The following is a 22,148-nucleotide window of genomic DNA, read 5'->3' as shown; positions in this document are numbered from 1 at the left end:
CTCATTTCATACAGAAAAATCCTTTACTAGCACGGTTCTCTTTGAATGAAGTCCCGAAGGGTTGGATTCATATTAAAATCTCTAATATGAGAAGAATTACAGCAAGGTTACGATATAATTAACCTGAGTTATCTTTCAAAACTCTCGCTGATAGGCAGTCTGCCACTTCAGACTATGCTCATGCTGTGATTTTTAAAATTAGCAGAGAATGAGGTTTTCATATTCATTCAAACTAAAAGAACACACGAATCTTTGCATAAAAAGAAGGCGTTGGTTAACACTTTTGATTATTTTCTAATACTATTCTGATAATAGTGTTTTTTTAATGACTGCGTTGTATGGCAAAGCCTTATTCGGTCTACCTCCTAGAGTCTGCAAAAAAGCCTATGATTCTTATTTAAGGATTATGATGATTCCCTTCACTGCTTGGAGAGGGGAGAAAAAAATAAAAAAGCAAAATCGGGGCTATTATCCTGTGTTTATAACAAGTCTATTACCATAGTAACAACTGTGATGTCACAAACCCAATACCAAGGGCCAAATTCTGTCTCTGAGTGGGGAAGGGCAGCTTAGCCTCAGAAATCGGGTGAAATCGGATACAAACATGTGTGGCCGAAGGAGGGTCAATGCTTGTGGTGATCACCAAAGCACAGGGAGTTCCCCTCCTCTGAAGAAAAAGGTGGCAGGAACAGAAAAGCAGATCCCCAGGCACAGAAGCAAGCTACACCCACACTTCTGTATGCAGCTGTGCGAGAGGAGAGGGGAAATCCAAGAGCATGTGGTGTCACCGTGTTCCCAATCACGAGTATTCCACTGGGCCCACAGCCTGCCAAATGTGGACGAGGTCCAGTGGTCAGCCTGAGTACATGAAACATGCCTGGAACCAGCGCCCGGCCAGACAGAGCCCTCTGGTACCTCCGAGAAGCAGCAGCTTGCCTCAGGATGGCAATCACTTTCACACCAAACTGGGGTTTCGCCCCTACTCGGTCACCCCAGTTCACAGAACCACGGGTTCTCAGGGTGAGAGAACTCATCGGCTCTTCCAAAAGGTGGACTTTTTAAAATAAAATAGCCTTTCGCAGGAATAAATTGTACCCCCTGTCCCTGGGGAAGTAGCAGATTAGTAAGTATTCTTGCTAGAAGTGCAGCTCTGTGTTAAAAAGTATTGGATTAGGAGTCAGAAGACCTTCGTACTAGTCTTGGCTCAAGTACTTAGAAATCACATAGCCTGATAAAGCCACTTAACCAATTTGAGCTTTAGTTTTTTATGTAGTACTATCAAACATGCTAATTCCCAGGGCTACTGTAAAGATCAAATAAAATAAAATAGCAAGCATCAATGAGTTTCATACACTGTAGAGGATTTAATACAAACATAGGTACTGTTATTAGCATTCTCACATGGTCAGTTCACAGTACAACAATAATTCAAACACTGATCACTATTTTCTCTCCAGGAATCCAAAGCACACCTAGGACCCCATCTTTCCTCTCCTGAGAGGTGGACACTTGCATGATACCGTCACCTCTAAACTATTCAGGGGCAGGTTATCGAGGGGCCTGTTGCTTCTAGACAACCTACTGTTCCTTAGTTCCCCCTCAGGAATGCCAGGTTAACCTACAGATGGCTACAAAACTCTCAGTGAGAGTGCCTCGGCTCTATGACCCTGAATAACAAACAACTCTGGTACACGTTTTAGTAAAAAAAAGAATTGAAGTGATTAACGAGACGGAAGTCCCTGGATAAGTTGTGGACTTTGCTTCTCCACAGGGAATTACTCACATAACTGTCGGAGGGACTATGGTCGAGGTCAGACAGGCTGGGACTCATTCAACAACGGAGTAGCCTGTGCCGTCTTATATGTGGGCCACAGGAATTTGAATAGTATTCATTTATTCAACAAATGTTGCTGGAGCACCCACTGTGTGTCAGAGCCCACCACATACCCTGAAAACCCCACTGTTTTCCAGCCCTTGTTACTGTCCCTTATGCCATTCCACAGAGGACCTTGGCAAAGCTCACAGCCTGACTCTTAGAAACGCTATTCACCTTCCAGTTATCATGAGACTTTTACCAACCTTACCCTAATGCGAGGGTTACCGAACTATGTCCCTGGCCAAATCCTGCTCACTGCCTTTTTTAATATAAAGTTTTATTGGAACCCAGCCATGACCATCTGTTTACGTATCACCATGGCCGCTCTCCTGTGACCACAGCAGAGTTCAGCAGTTGTGATAGGGACAGTATAACGCCCAAGCCCAAATTCCTACCTGGCCCTATGTAAAAAAAAGGTTGCTAATCCCTGAATTAGATAATATGACTAAATGAAAATTCATCTCTGCTGCACATTTCTGCTTAGGAACGAGTAGGGTCAAGGTCGTTGAAAGCAGAGAACCTTTCTGTATCTTTGTCTTTTCCTATAGAGCCCAGGAGTAGGATCGAGTCAGGTTGAGAGCAGATACAGAAAATTAAACATGTCCTTCCCTACATTTTGCTTTGAACAGATGAGCACCTTGGAGTCGCATGGAAGACAGCATAAAACCACTGGTGTTGGGTTACTCCGGCTTGTAATTCCTCCGAGTTCCAACGTCTAAGACTTCCAAGGCTCAGTTTTTGGCCTCTATCCCTTTGCATATTTATTTCCTGATCTGATGTGGAATTAGAATTAAATAGGAGCTGTGTGCTTGAATTCCACGTGGCTGGCTCAGCAGGAAACTCCAGGGCAGGTTTTTTGGCATGCCAAACTCATGTTAGCCTCAGCTATGCTAATTTCGAAAGCTGTTTGCTTTTGCTCAAATAAATCTTAGGAGGGAATTTGCATTTGGATGCACACCTTTCATGCACAAATTATGTGCATGATAACTCTAGGGCCGACTGAAACTGAAAAAAGGAAAAAATTAAATGGCTTTTGTTTGGCAGGCACCATGTTAAGGAGCTTTGCATACATTTTCTCAGCTCAGGGTCAGGGCAAATCCCCTGGTATGGAACTACGATCCCCATTTTACAGATGGGGACACTGAGAAGAAGAGAGTTTATGTAATTTATCCATGTTCACAAAGCTGGTAAGTGACGCTGCCTAAATCTGAAAGCTGTGTTCTTTTCACTGAGTCGCACTGCCTTAATGATACCCTCATTGCCATCATCGCTCACCTAAGCCACTAGACATCCATTCAGGCATGAACCTTACATTTATAAAATTAGTCACCCCTCTCCTTTTCAGTTGGCCTATGCAAAATGAGTCTTGCACAAAGCCATTTCACATGTTCTTCAAAGTTCCTTCTTCTAAGCCCACTTAAGAAACAGCCTTGATTACCCATCTCTGCCATAGAGTTCTTTCTGATTCCTAGAAAGGTCTTTGAGAGCTTTACAAAACTGCCCCTTCCTTTAGAAACCCACACAGCAGACCTGGCCCTCAAGCCACTACCAGCCATGCTTACTTCTTTTCTTGCTAACCCGTCAGTATAGATCTTATTTTAAAAATTATGTCATCCCTTTTTATTTCAAACAGATGATTTCAGAGGAGGAAAATACGTTTTTGTAGCCAGTGGCAGAAAAAAATGTACTGTAGGTTGAAAGTTTACAGCCTAAGCAATAGATGGGAGAGTTTGCTTAAAATGGCGATACTACTTTAAAGAATACATGCATTCACATTCCTTATCTACAAAGTTTCTAAAAGTCTTTTCCAAAATTAACTCGAGCTTGATCATTATTTTTAAGATAGTTAAAACAACTTTCTATGAGTCATTATTGTTGGGAACCCCAGTCATGACTTACCTGCTGGTGGCTTTATGAAAGGTGGAGGAATTAAAGGTACAATAATGGGCACGTTGCCATGATCCTTTGACCCTGCAGGTGAGTCACTGAGTCCATTTCCTGTGGCAAGCCCTGAATAGCCTGTGCTTATATTGTATGATGAAATAACACTGTCCTCGGGTAATTTTGGTTTTGGCAAGGAATTTTCTGTAAAAGAAAAGAAATCACATTCAACACGACAACAGAACTTTATTTCCCTTATGACCACATTTTCTCAAGTAAAATATCTATGTAGCAAAAACACATTTTCCTAGCAAACCTTTAAACTCTTTACCAGAACTCTACAAACCATCCAGGACCTGTTCAGGCTTGTTGCCATAAATCTCCAATGGGCTCCTTTATAATTTGCCCTGCTATGATAGCTAACATCCCAATTGCATCATGATGATGAATTTTAGCACTGTAAAAGCCCGTAGAAAATTGAGAGGCAATTAACCTTTTCCGTGTACAAAGTGATGTATAGCAGGCACCACTCTCTGTCTAGCGGGGGAAAGCTGAAGAAGTGCCCCACCCACCCAGCACTGTAACTAAGTCCCAGTGTATTATAAACTTGGTCCATACTCTAATCAAAAGAAAATAAACAAATGATTAGGAACAAAACTGTTGTTGCACAGGGTAGACCCATTAAATTAACCCATCAATATCAATTAAAAATGAAAATAAATAAAACGTACAATAGCATGAACTTTGTGAATTTTATCTTTGCGTGTCCATCATTTAAAGCAAACAAACACCTTAACCATAGAAAACAACTTAGTCCCTTTAGTCACATATCCTGGTACCCTGTTCCACAGAGGGAAAGATTATGACCTAGACCAAGTATTTTATGAGCTATTAGTTTATAGAATATGAACTCATAACTCATATTTTTCATTTACAAGTGACATTGGTACTATTGCCACAACATGATGTGTACAATTTCATAGCAAGCTTAACGTAAAATTTGTCACGTACATTCAATTCCACATGCCTGCAGGACAGCTCATTTGTAGTTTGTGGTTTGGCATATAAGAAGGAAGAATGCTATTTTAGAGACTGGAAACAAAATGCATGAACAGGTAGTTTATGCCAATAATCTCAGAAAGCAATGCAAATACTAATCAAATTGCCAAAGACAACACACAATTAGTTTTACCCACATTTTATTAAAGTTCTTCAAATTGCTTCTTCATATATTCCTCTTCTTTTCTTGGACATTCCTTCCAAATTTAGGTTCATAAGTTCAGTATGCATACAACACCTCCCAATGATCCTAAGCTCCCTGATGATGAGACATCTGATTCTACTACCACCAGCAGAATCAGTGTTAATTCAACTCTGTCAAGCCTCTAATTTCCACTCTTTGGCTGAGCTTTAAGAAACTTCTTGTAGAATAATACAGGATCCAACCATCTACTACGTTCTTACTCCTCTACCTACCCCACCCACAGGTGTTGGGGATGTGGGAAGGGTAAAAACTTCAAACACGAAACAGAAATAGGGCTTTTCTTTAGAATTCCCACCAACAAAAAAGGGTCGGAGGAATTACCAAAATGACCATGATACTCTCTTGCATCTGAAAATCTAAACCTAGCATTTCACATCACAGAAAGCACCAGTCTCCAACAATTCATATATCAAAGGACTTAGAAAAGCAGGATAGCCCTAGCTGGTTTGGCTCAGATAGAGTGTTGGCCTACGACTCAAGGGTCCCAAGTTCGATTCCGGTGAAGGGCATGTACCTTGGTTGCAGGCACATCCTCAGTAGGGGGTGTGCAGGAGGCAGCTGATCGGTGCTTCTCTCTCATCAATGTTTCTACCTCTCTATCCCTCTCCCTTCCTCTCTGTAAAAAATCAATAAAATATATTTTTTTAAAAGACAAGAAAAGCAGGAGAAGTTAGCAAATATTATCCCTTTCTATACATATGTGGGCAGGACGAGAGCACTCAAGGTCCCTAGCCCTTGTCTAGCTAGTTCTCCCGTTGCTGGAAGGAGATCAGGCTGCGTCTATCTTTGTTTTATGTTGTGCTCTTATATTCCGTGGAATTCTGCTTATGGGAAAACACCACTGGGGATGTGCGTGTAAATCAACCATTGGCATAATCAACAAAATGAGTCCCAAAGCAGCTCAATTCTGGCAAGTTGAGATAGTTAATCCTTCTTGGCATGAACACAGGCACATTAAATGTCATTACCTTTGAGAACAGAAATGTGCTGCCGGCTCTCTCCGTCTGTGGGGTAGCTCCTGAATTCAATATCTTCACCATCTTTCAATTCAACCTTATCGTAGCCATACCAGCCAAGGAGTTCATTCATGGTGTTTTCTGCAAAGTTCTGAAAGAGAAGCAGAAGCTACTTATTTATATTATTGATAACTATTTGTAAAGGATGCATAAATCAAATCCCCTTTGCACCGCCTGCTTTCTGCCAGCCTCGACCCACCTCCCCGAGGGGCATGTTCATTTTTCAACTCCTGTTCAAAATTGTAACGCATTTAAATCTCAGGGTGGCATGTCAAACTATGACAGGCCTTCAGACATTTGCAATTTAAAGATAATAAGTAAAAAAGGTATTAATTTTGCTTACAAATAGAAACACAGTTTTAGCATCTTCCTCTGCAAAGTCCATACCACACTAATACAAAAAATATTGAAAGGTATAGCACAAAAACAGCTAAAAATTTTTATTTTGAAAATGAAAACAACTAATTGACCTTTTGTGGCTCGGATGAATGTAAGTTAGAACTGCTTTCTAATTCATTTCAGATAAAGCAAAACCTCAGCAGAGAAATGATTTAATTGTACACTACCACACAGAAAGCTAAGTAGGCTACAAGGTTCTCCCTTTATTTTAATGAATGGAGAAAAATGTTATTAATAGTAACACTGAGTGACAAGTTTCCCTTTTTTGCTTTCCCTTTCCAAGAGTATTCTTTAAAAATAAATGCAGAATTTGCTTTATCAGTTTCATTTAGTGACAGATTCTTCCCCCATGAAATCAAAGGACACTGTGATTGTCTTTTGACGTGTAATATAAAAGCACCAAATAACTTTAACGTTTCCAGCCCACCCAACTTTTGGATAACGTATGAAAACCTTCTGAGCTATAAATTAATATCTAACTATAAGGTGCTGTTGTTATTATAGCTATCAAACTGTGAAAATAATGAATCTACTTGGACAGATTTAAAGCCTTTCTATCAGGTGACTGTGTTTTATGAATTTATCAACTGCTAGATCTGGAAGCAAAACGTAAGGCTGTGTTTGTTAATTATCTTAATGTTTGCAATGGGCCTTAAAGAATCTCTAACCAGGGAAATAGAGAGATGTTAGTAAATGGGTACAAACTTCCAGTTATAAGATATAAAAGTTTGGAGATATAATTTACAGCATAATGATTATAACTAATAATCCTGTATCACATACTTGAATGTTGCTAAGAAAGTAGATCTTACATGTTCTGACCACAAAAGGAAATGTTAAACTATGTGACAGATGGAGGTAGTAGCTAATGTTATAGTGGTAATAATTTTGAAATACATAAATGTATCAGACCAACCCCTGTACACCTTAAACTTACACAGTTATTTGTCAATTATAACTCAATAAAGTGGGAAAATTTTAAAATAAAAAGAAGGAATCTACATTACAGAGTAAGAGCTTAATAAATGTTTATTGAATTAATTTTTAAAAGCATCTCTATCTGACAAGGCAGCCTGAGCCTCCTAGTCTGAGCTAGAAATCTGTATATTCTAACCTTCTCTATCTTTTCAAAGTCATTTCTCATTGTCCATAGAAGCTGTCATTTCTGCATTACACTGAGATGTATAATTTATATACCTGAAACAAAGAACCCAGATTAAACCAAAGTGCTCACAGGCTCAACGTGTGAGTTCCATGTTCTCTTAAATTTCACAACTAGAATTCAGCAGAGGTTGCATTATTTTTTTTTAAATAATATTACATTACGACTCCACAAAAACAAACCTGGCATTTCCAACTACCCACAGGATGCTAGATTTTTTGCTTTAGCGCTCACTTAAGCTTAGAGCCCCAACAGGGTCAACCTGTGATGGTACGGTGCACAAGCAATTAAAAAAAACAATCTAGCCAGATTGATTCAGGGTTACCATCCATGAGGCCAACAGTCATCCATAGCAAGCACTAGTGAGGCATTTATTCTCGCTGATGGCTGGTCATGTCCACATTAAATAGACATTCCTTTCATGAATGCACAAAGATGATATGATCGATATGTATAATAAGCTCAGCGACTTCTGGAATACCACTGAGGGGGACTCAGCTAAATGCTGCTCTGCTCAATCAAATGTGATCACTTTAATGAGGCCTCAGTCTCCCCTAACACCCAATTTCTTTCACTGAGCTCAGTGCCTGGACTGGAGAATGACAGTCCCTAAGCACACACACCGAGGTCCTCCATCAGTGGTCTGGCAGCAGAAATCTTCAAGGATAAGGATTACACCTTGCATAAAAATAAAAAATAAAAAATAAATAAAAACAACTTCAACAGTTTTAAAGGCCAAGTTCAAGCCATCCTATTGGTCTATGGGCTATTTGCCCCAATCTCTCACAGAACCGTGCAAAGACAGAAAATCTTCTGCATAGTGACTCCTGGCCACCATATCCAATTTTTTAGACCATTTGAATCTGGGCACCTCTCTCTCCAGTTCTGCCAAACCTCTGAAGTGACACAAAAAACTACAGATGCATAATTCATGGAGCAGCCTCCCAGGCAGCATATAGATGTGTCTGTGTTAGTTGAGCTGCAAATCCATTCATTCGTTCAGAACCAATCCCATGGATGAAATCCAGAAGTTTCACACCTTTAGATAAAAAACTAAAACTTCAACTGGATTATTAACACCAAATTCATATTATTTGGGCATCGTAACTGCATCACTTAGTTTATGGTTTGTGCTGAAAACTCAGACACTTCATGAATCAATATGAACTTGATCTATTCTATGATATTCAAGTTACTATAAGTATCAGTGAAAATACACTCTAAAACATTCCCTTTCTTGTCATTGAAAAGAAAATAAACTCCTTAATGTTTCAATATATGACTTCAAAAGTAGAAAACAAAGGGTTTATAAAGCCTCAAGCCATAAATCTCAAACCTTTCATGACAGGAACAAGACTTTCATTGAAAGAAGAGGAAAACAAACACCAAAGTTTCCTTTTAGTGTAAGCACAAGAAATAGACTATTACCTCTGACTTACACACTGTTGTATTAAGAAAGCGGCCCTGCCCTGGCCAGGTGGCTCAATCGGTTGGAGCGTTGTCCCATACACCAAATGTTGTGGGTTCAAAACCCAGGGCACATACCTGGGTTTCCAGTTTCAGCCTGGGTCAGGCATGTACAGGAGGCAACCGACTGATGTTTCTCACAACTAACACTCTCTCTCTCTCTCTCTCTCTCTCTCTCTCTCTCTCTCTCTCCTCTCTCCTCTCTTTCTCTCCTCTGTCCTCTCTCCTCTCTCTCTCTCTCTCTCTCTCTCTCTCTCTCTCTCTCTCTCTCCCTCCCTCCCTCCCTCCCTCCACCCTTCCCTTCTTCCCTTCCTTTCTCTCTAAAAATCAATTAAGACATGTTCTACAGTTGGTCAGAGCATCGTCCCAATAAGCCAAGGTTGTGGGTTTAATCCCTATTCAGGGTATATACAAAAATCAACCAATGAATGCATAAGTAAGTGGAACAATAAATTATGTTTCTCTTTCTATTGAAGAAGAAGAGGAAGAGGAGGAAGAGGAGGAGGAGGAGGAGGAGGAGGAGGAGGAGGAGGAGGAGGAGGAAGAAGAAGAAGAAGAAGAAGAAGAAGAAGAAGAAGAAGAAGAAGAAGAAGAAGAAGAAATAATAATGAAGGAAAACAAAGAACCCCAAGGAATAAATAACTTTAAAATGTTAATTTCTAGGTAGGATTTGATGCCAGATATCATATGGACTCATTATGGTGCTAAACCAAAGGAAATGAAATATACTTTTATAGTTATCATCCAAGAAACATAATATATTCTAGGAAAAATGAATTCAATGTTTATGGCCCATAAGGGGTTTAAGCCCTTCTGCCAGAGAGTTCCAACAGTCATTTTTTCAACTTTTTGTATTGTTATCCTTTACAAAAAATTTTTTTCTATTAAAAGAATTATTCTTTTCCTACATAAGGCTATGTCAGTTATGTGTTGTTTTTAAGGTGAAAAATAAAGGTGTTAACAGTTAAAGTACAGAGATTCTGAGGTAATGATGTTCAATAATAAGAGAAGCTACTGTACCGAGGAAGACTATAAAATTTGTGCCCCCCCCCTTAATCTTCACCCACCATTTGTTCTGGAGACTTAGAATATGAAACTAAAGTAGAGTTTTTGAAAGTCTCTCCAGGCTCTGAGATTTTGTTAAACCAACAAACTTCTGCTTATATGAGAAATGAAATACCTTTTGCAAAGAAATATAATTATAGTGATCACACATCATAAATTTTACTGAACAGCCACTATTTCAAATATTTTATCATTGCTCCCATAAACCATCAAAATGTGCCAGAAATTTCAATATCCTGGCATCTGAACCACATTTTGCAGACTGCCTCTCGCCCTTGGAAGTGGCACAAAAATCCTCTCTCATACCATGTGGTCCAATTTGGGTTTGGAAAATAGGTCACTATAATTATAATGATAATGTCTAACACTCTTATAGCACTTTATAGTGTTTCCACATCCTTTAAACATCTCCTGTTCCTTTCAATAACCCTATGAATTGGGTATTTGATTTCCACAATAAACTTTTGGTGAACCTATGTAACATCCTCATTTTACAACAGAAATGAAAGCACCCAGAAGGTAGACAGGCATGAGAGATCACCCAGGAGAGTCAGCATGAAAATACAAGTTCTTATATCAGGTCTCTTTCTGTTATAACCTCCTCTGTAAGGTCCAATGTGTCAGCAATTCCACAGAAGCTGCCTTCTTGGACCAAAGCGTTCATCCCGTAGGATGTCAATATCACATATATACAGCTTTCAAGACAGGGCACATCTACCTCTGTTAAAACTTCACTTTCTTTCAGGTTTTATCATTAGGCCCTACTCTCCTTAATTATGTGTACTGTTGAAATGGGGTTGCTCAAATTTTATAATTAAAATTTAACCTTGTCACTTGACAGTTTTTGACATCACTTCTGACTCTAATTGCTTTGCACGCCTCTTACTCCCATACCTCTCCCTCACCCTGGGTTTCCAGTTTAAGTCTCTCTCTCACCACCAGGACTCCTAAGGTAAGAAGACAACCCTAACATTTAGTGTGAAAGCATAATCTCTTCCTAGAATTAAAAAAAAAAAAAAAATCGCAGAAAGATGGTGGAAAGGCAGGAAATTTTACTATTTCTCCACTCCTCTGAGCTCTTTATACACTGGCAAACTTTACTTTTTATCAGAACTGAATCCCCAGGACATTAATTAGGCACTGTTGTGAATTCAACTGGAAGTACTGCAAGTTCAATCTAACGATTTTCAATTGAACATTTTACCAATAAAGACTTGGCTTCAAGGCACTTTGAAAATAACAATTATTACAAATTCTCAAAATACCTCTGAAGCACAAGTATTTCAAGGTCTTCCAAAAGGACTAATGATTTTATTTTTAAAACAGCAAGCAGATTTTAAAGTATGCATAAGTACCACTGATTTCTTTCATCCCAGGCCTTACATAACTAAAGTCAATGGGTTTTCAACTTCGTATCCTATCCTACCCAAGAGAGCAGAAAGCTTTCACAGTGTTCCCAATGACCCATTGAAATAAAGAAAACGCCATGTCCTCCTCCCCACATAATTCCCATTTTCCCTCCAACTTCCGGTTCTTTTTATTTTTAATCCTCACCTGAGGATATGTTTTTATCAATTTTTAGATCATTCACTTGCCTCCTGTGGGCATCCCCATGGGGATTCGAACTCGCAACTTGTGTGTGTGCCCTGACCAGGAATCAAACCCACAACCTTTTGGTGTTATAGGGACAATGTTCCAACCAACTGAACCACCCAGCCAGGGCCCCAACTTCCAGTTCTAATAAAAGGTGTCATCTATCCCAAATACACTAAAAGTTACTTGAGGGCAAAAACCTTTTATTTCATTTTATGCCTCACCTAGCACCATGCCTGGTATTTAGAATATACTCAAGAAATGTGCTAATCCATTTGAATGCATTCACAAATATTTTAAAAATGTATAAGTACAGAGAAATGATCAAACAAAAAATTTTTTTAAATATATATTTTATTGATTTTACACAGAGAGGAATTGAGAGGGACAGAGAGTTAGAAACGTCGATGAGAGAGAAACATCGACCAGCTGCCTCTTGCACACCCCACACTGGGGATGTGCCCGCAACCAAGATACATGCCCTTGACCGGAATCGAACCCGGGACCTTTCAGTCCACAGGCCGACGCTCTATCCACTGAGCCAAACCGGTCCCGGCCAAACAAAAATTTTTAAAACTGATTCTAAAAATAAATATTTGCACGTTAAAAATTTATAATAGCCAGTGTTAATGAGCACTCTCCTAGTATTGGGAATTGAAGTTGATACAACATTTAGAAAAGGTAATTTAACTCTATGCATTAAAAATCTTAAAAATGTACATACCCCTTGATTCAGGAATATTATGTCTAGTCATTATAGTAGCTAGTCTAAGGAAATAAGTATAAAAATATGCAATGTTCAGGAACAGTTATCTCAGCGTTATTTTTCTTAGAAGCATACTATAATGCCAAACAATAATAATTTAGTTAAATACGGTAAGTTACAGCTTAGTCATGGAATACTATTTTATTAGTAAAATATATTCTGTCGATAAATTTTTACTGCCATAAAAATATTAATAATATATTAAGTTTTAAAAGGAAGGTTAGTACACTATAAGACCATTTTGTGTTTTTTTGTGTTTTTTTTTTAAACTATATATAATACATAGAAAAGGGCATGAAAGGATGTATATCAAAATGTTGACAGTAATTGTGTCTGGGTGGGAAAATTATAGGTTTTGGGTTTTTTTTGTTTTGTTTTGTTTTGTTTTGTATTGCTTATTTTACTATTTCTGTCATGTCCATGTATTATTTTTGTAAAAATAAAAATAGTTCTAATTAAAAATTAACAGTCTTCTCATAGACAACCATGCCAGCCAAATTCACAATCCTAATGACAGTAGAGGATCTGCCAGCTATATTACTTAACTTCAAAACATTCTGACATACATCATCCAAGAAAGTGGGACATATGATAAATACTTTCAAAGGAAAAGGAAACCCCAATCCTGAACAATTTTACAAGGTATTCACAAATGTGAATATCTCACTAGTTAAGGTTATTAACAATAGAATTATGATTGTTTCTGGAAAATACTTTATCTCCCCTTTTACCTCCCTGTGTACTAACTTCTGAGGTAGATTTCTGTTAAGAATCATTGGACTCACTCATTGAGATTCAAACAGGAGGTAGAGGAGAGAGACCATGTCTTTTGTAGAAAGTAGGCATTGAACTTGATTAGAAGGCAGCACCTCACTCTATACCCAGGTCTGGTCTAGGGATGAATCTAAATCATCTCTGTTAATGCAGATCAAGTGGATGGATTTTATTTTATGGTTCTGCCAAGAAGGTGGGAGGTAAAATTTAAACAGTGCCAGAGAAATATTGGAAGAGCCCATTAGAGATCACAAGTAGCTCCACATTCATGATCCCTCTAGATCAGATGGTATCCTAAGGACCATCCACCCGGCACAAATGACCCTGAGAGGGTCATGCACATGCATAAAATAACAAGAGCAGCCAGGTCTGCATTCCTGATGCAGACTTTACCCACTGAGCCCTGCTGGTTGTACCTGAATGGCACCATTTTTAGCTTGAAGTCCTTTGAAGATGGCCACTGCACTCCATGTGGGTCACTTTGCAGCATTGTTCTCAGCCACAACACAATTACTACAATGCAGTTTTTTGAGCAGAGGACACATCACAGCACTAGCATCTAACCCCAGCCTCCAGCAGGCCTGGAGAGAAAGTCTGATTGTCCTACTGATACATTCTGAATTGGATGGTTGTATATGGTAACTGGCATATGAAACCAAACTTGTGTGCTTCCACATACAAAATCCATGTTGGTTTACAGTCTTCTTGTAACACAGAGCAGACAACTTATGTCCTCACATTTTAATCGTTGGCCAAGACATCAATTATCCTAGAAAGGTCAAACAAATGCTGTGAAATTGGGGATAGCAGCCCTCAGGCTAATGTGGTGGCAGGCTGGGCAGGTGTGCAGCTGTGTGCAGTTGGGACCTGGGTCCTTATCTTTTAAAAATCACCAAGACCTGCTACATTGTTTTCCTGGCTGTGCCAAAGGCCCTGGTCCTAAAGGCGGACAGAGTTCCACAGCCCTTTGGTTACACAAGAGATATTAACACCCATCAGTCTACACATCCTAAAATATATCCAAATCTCACTCGCCCCAGGCTTTCATGTCTGTTTACATGTTTCAACTGGCACCAGCAAAAACAAAGTACTCTAGTTTTTTCTCATTTTAGGAAAATATTCAATAATCTTATTAGCTGGAGAGTGCAGCTGTGGCTGACTTCCCATCCCGCAAGAGGAAGTTTTAGACTTCAGAGATTTTTATGTGACCTACCTTCTACCACTTCCAATAATATTTTTCAAAAGAAGTAAAAAAGACTTAATAAAAAGAACTCTTCCTTAGAAGATATAAAAAGTCTGGCCCCCCTGACAAGACATTACAGATCCCTAGAACTCCCCTTTTTTCAGATAGTCACTTGCCCTTACTGATATTTACGCTTTTTGAGGCTTTGTTGGTTTTTTGGGGTTTTGTTTTTGTTTTTTTCTACTTTCCTTTAAAAACTCTGTTGCCTCTTGGTTTCTGTAAGTCTGTCTTTCACACAAGGAGAGTAGGGCTTGGCTTCTCAGAGCGGTGCTTGGCAAGCACAGAGGCAGGAAACGCAGAAGGGAATGAGTCTGTCAGACTCATTTTCTTCTAGTTCAAATGTTTATTTCAGATTTGGGAGGAAGTGGAGTGGTTCCTTTCCATTTCCTCGTCTCTGGAACCTGCGAGTTGTATAAGGCTTGGAGAATCTCTCTCACCACACATCATGCTCACAGGTTCACAGATGGAGACTCTTCAGAAAACCTCCCGTTAAACAGAGCAGAATTCACAGCTCTCCTGCCCTTCTGGGATCATCTCCCAGGGGCTTAGCACCGGAGCATTGAGCCTGAAGACTGAAAGCAATGCAGAGAACAGGGCCGGTGGGCTCAGGAACATCCTATTCCACCTCCCAACGGGCAAGAACTGGGACTAATGTCTCGACTGACATTGGCCCCCAGTCCTGCCACATGACACACCTGAGGCGTAGAGGTGTGACATCATTTGTGAAGGCCCCCGTGTGATCTGGTCCTGAGCCCACTTTCTAGGTTCCTGAGACTTACCGGGTCTGACACCAAGGATGTTGTTTCAACAGCAAAACTTAAAATATACAAGTTTTAATAACAAACTGATTTCAACCCATGCTAACTTTTCTAATCCATACTCTGATTTCTCCCTTTCATTTTTTTTTTTAATAAAGCCAACCTATTTATCTCACGGCAGTCACCAGCTCAGCTCTGCAACTTGTTTTATCATCTACGCAACTGACACAGTTTATTTTTAATGCCAAATGGAGACCATCAGGAACCAAACTAGAAAATCTTGCGGTGAGTTTACTACTAAACTCTAACAGATGTGACTGACTCTAGCTGTAGGCATCAGGACTGACACATAATTTTAGGTACAAATTACTTACTGAGAATATTTATAGACAGAAAACTTCCTCAGCAAAAAAGAAGACCTTAGACGTTTAACACATATTATCTTGTAGTTTAGCAATTGATAAAATAGCCAAACATTGTAAATGCATTAATTATGGTTTGTTTAGGCAAGTTCCCAGGGCAGAGTGCTTGATCTAATCATGCTGGTTTTGCCAAAGAGTTTTAAAAGGTAAAAATTCAACTCTTTATCTTTACTCATGGTATAGATTTTCTAGTTGCATTACTGTTTGATAACCACTGACTCTGTTCCCTAAGATCTATGTGCACACAATACATAACTGTAAGTGAACTCTATTTACACTTACGCATCTATATACATTTACACATCCAACAACACAAACCAGTTTTTATATTACAACGACCATGCTCTAGATGAACTCCTAAAACAAATTAACCCTTCCCTATGTCAGAATTCCCTCCTCACATGCTTTGATTATGATACTCATGAGTTGACAGCATAACGAAGACATATTACATTAGATACAATCACAATATTCAATTTTGAAACCAAAAATAATCAAAATATAGATTACCTTTTTTTTTTTCTTCAAATTTCCTTTGTTGGCCACTAATTCAATAAGGCATACTAATTACACGTATAGTAAAGTAATGAGTCTTTTTCATCAATTAAAAAACCCAGGAGGAAGGGAGGAAGAAGAAAAGGAAAGATAAAAGAGTCATTGTAAAGGTCATAATGAGACAAACATTTCTGCTGGAAGATTCTGTCACTGAAGTTACACTCTAAGCTAGCTATGCCAAGTCATGTCCTCCTCACACACAAATTTATATTGTATCAAATTTAAATTTGTTACAACTGCCATGTACATTAAACCAGTGATAAGGAAAATGTAACTCAATATCTGATCTAGTGAAACAGCAACCAATATTAGCTGCCAGCCACAGGAAGACAATCCCCAATGCCATTACTGGTGTCAGCGAAACCTCAGCCCGTCAGTCTTCTCCAGCCGATTTCAAATACATGTGTGACCATCTCATTTAGGAAACCCTGAAGGAAGTCTCTATGAGGAGGTAATTTTGTTGCTTGTTCTCAGTGTCCTGCATTGGCTGTACTTAAAATAGACACTGGTACCAATGTCCTTTCTATTACCGAAGGGGGGGTGGGGGAGAGAAAAAATCACATACACACCAGTCCTTTTTCTTTCAGCTTGCAGAGAGAGGCAACCTGATCCAACCAGTGTTGAAACCCGAGTAGGTCACTGTACACCATGATAAAACTCCCTAATCCCAGAGCCAAATCTCCCCAAGGGGGGCCTCCTCCTGATCCTCCACTTCCCAGGCTGACTTTTCCATTCGCTCTCTCCTCTTTCCCCCTTTCATTTCCCCTACCTTCCAGCCTTGATATGTGATCCTGGTGGGGGCTCAAGTTTCCGTTTTTACAGCTTAGGCCGTGCTAGCTGTATACATTCCTTTCTTTCTGCCGGGCAGTGATTACTTACCAGGGCTTAGTTTACACTGGTCCAGATGAAAGCCGTTCAGATGAAGGCAAACACAGCCAGGCAGCTCCAGCGGCACCGATATGAAGCTGCACAAGGCCACATTGTGTTCTCGGTGACATTTTGTTGCACATATTTTTACACAGGGCAGCCGACTTGCTATGTTCCTCTACACTTCAGATGGAGGGGTAACTACGCCATGAGGTTTGGGGATGGGTCTTATTGATATGGTTATGACCCTTAAAAGCGGAACAATTTTAATGAGTTCGAAATAACCCTGTCACCTTTTGTCTTTGAAAAAAATCCCTTTCAAAATGAGGACTTTTCGTGCTATCATATCAGAGGGATGCCCACGGAACAATTCCACTAGGAACGGGATTTCACGACTCCCTGGCATGGTGTGCTTTGACAGGACTGAAGGTTTTGGCCAGGGGGGTCTCTGACACATTGTTCCAACCCAGAGAGGAAACACCATGCTATAGGCAACTCAGCTATTGGCTGGCTGAAACTTTTCATTTACTGCTGCTCTGGGTTGAGACAATAAGGATTAAAACTTCAAATAGGAGGTGGTGATTTAAAAGGAAAATAACAGTTTCAAAAGGGAAATTCTGTGCACAGAGGTTAATTCTATACTTAGTCCTGTAGCACTGGCTAAAAACTGTGTAATTTTTCCCCTTCACACAATGTTGTTTTTGTTTCTTCCTCACCAGTTCAGACAAACATCTGTTATACTGTAGAAGGACAACTATCTCCCAAACCACGGAGTGCACCCGCAGCCAAAGTCAACAGCGCGAGCCCTGAGCATCGAGCACAGTCAGCCTTTATATCCAGCCGGGATAACATTTCACATGTTTTGATTAAAATTAGCTAATTTGTAATTCTAGAACCTATGAAACTTAAAAGCTGCCATCCATATAGATCACATTAGGCAGTGTTTTAAAGGGCCAGTGCACACTGATTTCCTGGTTACTTCACCTCTCTCCTCTTCCTCCACCCCCAATTTAAAATGAAATGGAAAAGTGATCTGGAAACGCAGGAAGGGTAAGTGAGGAAGAATGGTTATTGTAGATTGTTTGAATTCCAGCCCCTTTGGAGGACAACTCCTACTGGTCGGTCTCTCTCTCTCTCTCTCTCTCTCTCTCTCTCTCTTTTTCTCTCTCTCTCTCTTTTAAACTGTGATTGGAATCAATGGTGGTTTCCATCCCAAAGAGTTACACTGATTTCCAAAGCAAATCTTCCTTAACTCTCTTAGGACTGAACCTGTACCTCCTACTTCCACGCACCAAGTTCCTCACCCAGAAAATAAGAGCCTTAAGTTCAAAATGTGGGTTGTATGGAAATTTTCCAGGGGTGCACATATAGGATATACTATCCATGTGTCCCTCTCTAAGCATGGGCTTCATACAAGGCACTCTCATAGAATATGCTTGTCCTAAGGAAGAAAACATCAACATGCAATAAATCCAACTCAGTGGCGCGCTGTGTTTTCATTCAGTTTGTCTTTTACATACAAACTTAGCCACCCTGACCATGTCAGTCGGCAGTGCTCAGGATTCTATGCAGAAGATGGGAGACCTAAGACAGCTGCAGGATGAAAACGAAGGTCCCCCCACATGTGCTACTTGTGTATAACTCAGAGAGAAGAAAAAAAAAGTAAATAAAATAATCTTTAAAAAAAAAAAAAAAAAGCAGGGGAGGCTCCTGTAATCACAGAATAAACCCCTCGCGGGGCAAAAGCTGCAACTTCATGGAAAATAAGGGGGGTGGGGGGACCGCCGAGGAGGGTCTGGAGCTGAGCGGCGCCCGCTCCGGTGCAATCGCTCCGGCGGGCACAGCTGGAGCAGCGGGCGGCCGCGCTCGCCACCTCTGGAGCACCGCTGGCCTGGCGGGGAGCCCGGCCTCGCCAGGCGGACTCGGGGCTGGCCTCGGCGAACAATGGGCAGGGGCTCTTCGCAGGCCGCCCCTCCGACAGCTGTCTGTGAGCGGGGCTGGCCCGCGTCTGCTTCACGGACAAGTGAAGCATGCAAAGGCGCCAGAGAGAGGAGCGGCGGAGGCAGCCTCGAGAGAGAGGGGAGCGGGCAGGGGCGGGCGAGGCGAGCCGGACGTCAAAACGGTACCCAGACCCGCGCCGCCCGGCACTGACAGCCTCTTTGCACCGCACAGCTGGCTGCTTGGGGGGGAGACGAACCCGGGAGACGGGGGAATGGAGCGCTCCCCGGTGCCTCGGCCCGGCGGCTCCTAACTTTGGAGGGATCCAGAAGCGGGGAAAATAACTACAGCCCCCGACTAGGAAAGCCTCTCCGCGGTGCCACTTGGGCCGCCGGACGCCTCCCTCCCACTCCATCGCGCCTGCACCAGCCTGGGGTCCACACGGTTAAACGGTCTGAGGTCCTCCGGCCGCCCCCACCCTCCCATCCAACGGGAGGTCGGCAAACCCCGAGGATGCATGCAGCCCGCGAGCTGGCCTCCCCGTTCTGCACCTGGAGGAGCCGCCGCCGAGGCGTCCGGGGCATCCTCCCAAAACTGACAAGCGCTCCCCCTGCACCCCCAGAGCCACGCCGCGGCCCGACAGGGAGGAGCGGGCGGAAGAAAGAAAAGAGCTCGGTCTTCTCCAGCCCCGGAGCTCCCCCCCACCAAAAAAAAAAAAATACCTTCATTTCCTCATTGATCTCCCTTTTCACGGGGTGAGCCGGCTTCCTGCTCCTCTTATTTTCCGGAGGTCTCCCTTCTTTCTCCATTTCTGCCATGTTTTTGTGTCTGGTTTCTGGGGAGATGAAATGGCTGCTGCCGCCGCCGGCGGTGGCGGTGGCGGTGGCGGCGGCGGCGGTGGAGGTGGTGCTGATGGTGGCAGCGCCGGCGGAGGTAGCGGTGTCGCGGGGCTGGGCTGGGGGCGGGGAGGGAAGGCGCCGGGGAAGCGGGGTCTCTCCTAGCGGCGGAGGACGTCAGAGGCTGTCAGAGGGGAAGGAGGCTCGAGGAGGCTCGGGGATGCCGCCGCCGCCGCTCCAGCTCCCGCTGCTGCCGCTCCGGCCGCCGCCGCCAACGCCGCCGCTGCCCCTGCCGCCGCCGCCCCTCCGGCCGCCGCCAACGCCGCCGCCAACGCCGCCGCCAGCGCCGGGCTGCATCCTCGGTGCCCCGTGGAGTCGTCAGCCATCTTCCGCCGCTCTGTCCGTCCGCATGGGCGAGGGGGACGCGGGGGACGAGGGCCAGGCGGGCGCGGGGAGAGCTGCTCGGAGGGTGCGTGCGCGGATGTGTGTGCGCCCCGGAGCGCGCCAGCCCCGGCGCCCGAGCCTCCCTCCCGCGAGCCGAGCCGGGGGCGGGCCGGGGCCGGCGTGCGGAGGGGGGAGGGAGGGAGGGAGGGAGCGGGGCCCGGAGGGGCGGAGGCGCGGGGAGGTGGGGGGCCTGGGACGGCCCCAGGCTCCCGAGCGGGCGTGGCTTCCCCCGCCGCCGCCGCCGTGGCCGCTGTGGCTGCGCGGCTCCGGGGGCTGCGCGCGGCCGCCCGGCTCCTCCGCGGCGCCCCCCGCGGCCGCTACCTCCGCGCGATCACACCCCCCCCCCCGGGGCCTGCTGCCCCCCCCCCGGGCGTCCCCCGGAGCTCCGGGCCGCGGGCGGGGCGGCCGCACCAGGAGCTGCGGAGGAAAAAATAATGAATGGGGGTGCAGGGAGGAGGCTGAGCGGTGGGAGGGCGTGGGGTCCTGAGGTCGCCATGCCAGCCACCCGCCTTCCTAAGCCGGGGCCAGGCCGACTAAGCACACATTACCGCCGCCTCCAACCGCAGGGCCGGGGCCCCGGGGGAGGAACCCACCGCCCTGACCTCCCCAGAATAGAGGACCCCCCTGCGGGGGACCTTAGGGCACCCTCCGGGCGGTGGAGGCTGGAGGTCCCTGGGAGAGGTCCTGCACCCTGCCCGGCTGGTCCCCAGCGCGACGCGGGATGCGGTCGCGCTTGCAAGAAAGCTTTTGCCTCTCAATGAGCCACTCGGGAACAGGACACCCGGGCATCCAGCCTCTTTTCCCTTTTCTTCTTGTCCCTCGTGTGTGTGTGTGGGTGGGTGGGTGGGTGGGTGGTGTGTGTCACACATACTTGTCTCAGCTTTACCCTGTCCCGCTACCCGGAGTTTAACCCCCCAAATCGCGTACTTCTGTGAGCGCAGGGACCCCCTTAGACCCGGGAGCCGGGACGCCCGCGCCGCGCCCCTGAGGGTCCTCCCCACTCCGGCCGGATGCGCTCTCTGCTCCGGACTTGTCTTCGCGCGCCCGCTCCTCCGAGCCTCGCTCCCCCTCTGCGCCCCCGCGCCCCCTCTCTGGCCCTCCAGGGCCGAGCTGGGACGGTGTGTCCCTCTCCGGGCTGAGGCGTTGGCACGGACGGTTTGCTGGGGCTTCGGTGAGCCGCGCAGCCCCGAACCCCGTCCCCGCTGTGGGGGACACGCCCACGTGCCGGGCTTCGCGGTCCCCCGCCGCCACACTTCGCGGTTACCTGACAATGCGATGTGGGGGTGTCCATTGTTCCGCGGCTCGTTACTGTAGGGTGTTTCTTAGGACAGTGGTGAAAGTTAAAATTACACATCATTTTTCACTTAAACGATAGAATGAATTCATCGTTGGGGGGATATGTGTTAGCGTTCCATTAAAACATCAGTTTGCCTGTCAAACGAGGCTCATTTCTGGGTGTTACTTTGTCACATTTGCATGTTAGCATCCTTTTGTTTCTTAATCGTCAAATCAGAGATATTTGGGTGTGTCCTTCGGGGTCCCCTGTCAGGGAGAGACTCTCCCCAGGAGAAATGTTAAACATCCTGGGGCGGTTATCCAGGACCCGAAAAGCCAGGAGCATGGGGTTGGTGAGATGTTAGGGAGCGCTCTGCGGTACAGCGATCCCTGTGACAGATTTTTCCAGTAGCTTCAAAGCACGTACCCAGGTGTACACAGGTGGTGAGCCAAGCCCTCTGGCCCGGTCGCAAAGCCTGCTGTTGCCCACAGCGAACCTAAGATGACCCGTGAGCAAGGAAGCTAGAGGAGCCCAAAGCTGTTTGCA

General features: G+C 43.9%; 1 protein-coding gene across 6 annotated transcripts in view; it reads right to left on the bottom strand.

Moving 5' to 3' along the window:
• The window catches only part of SOBP (sine oculis binding protein homolog), a 158,804-nt gene extending 138,225 nt beyond the window's left edge, over positions 1–20,579 (bottom strand). For 5 of the 6 annotated variants that reach the window (XR_014795574.1, XR_014795575.1, XR_014795576.1 and 2 more), the window contains exons 1-3: positions 19,769–20,577; positions 5,990–6,128; positions 3,776–3,961 (exon numbers count right to left, since the gene is read on the bottom strand). Coding sequence is in view for 3 of the 6 variants with exons in the window: in XM_084890530.1 (XP_084746656.1) it covers positions 3,776–3,961; positions 5,990–6,128; positions 19,769–19,864 (421 nt within the window). In the remaining 3 variants the exon portion in view is untranslated. Of the gene's footprint in view, positions 1–3,775; positions 3,962–5,989; positions 6,129–19,768 lie in introns of all 6 variants that reach the window. The other variant, XM_084890531.1, reaches the window with a different exon arrangement.
• Positions 20,580–22,148: the final 1,569 nt, after the last annotated feature.

Source organism: Pipistrellus hanaki, assembly GCF_964339955.1.
Source record: "Pipistrellus hanaki genome assembly, chromosome: 7".
Classification (NCBI taxonomy): Eukaryota; Metazoa; Chordata; class Mammalia; order Chiroptera; family Vespertilionidae; genus Pipistrellus; species Pipistrellus hanaki.
This window is presented reverse-complemented; position numbering and strand designations above follow the sequence as displayed.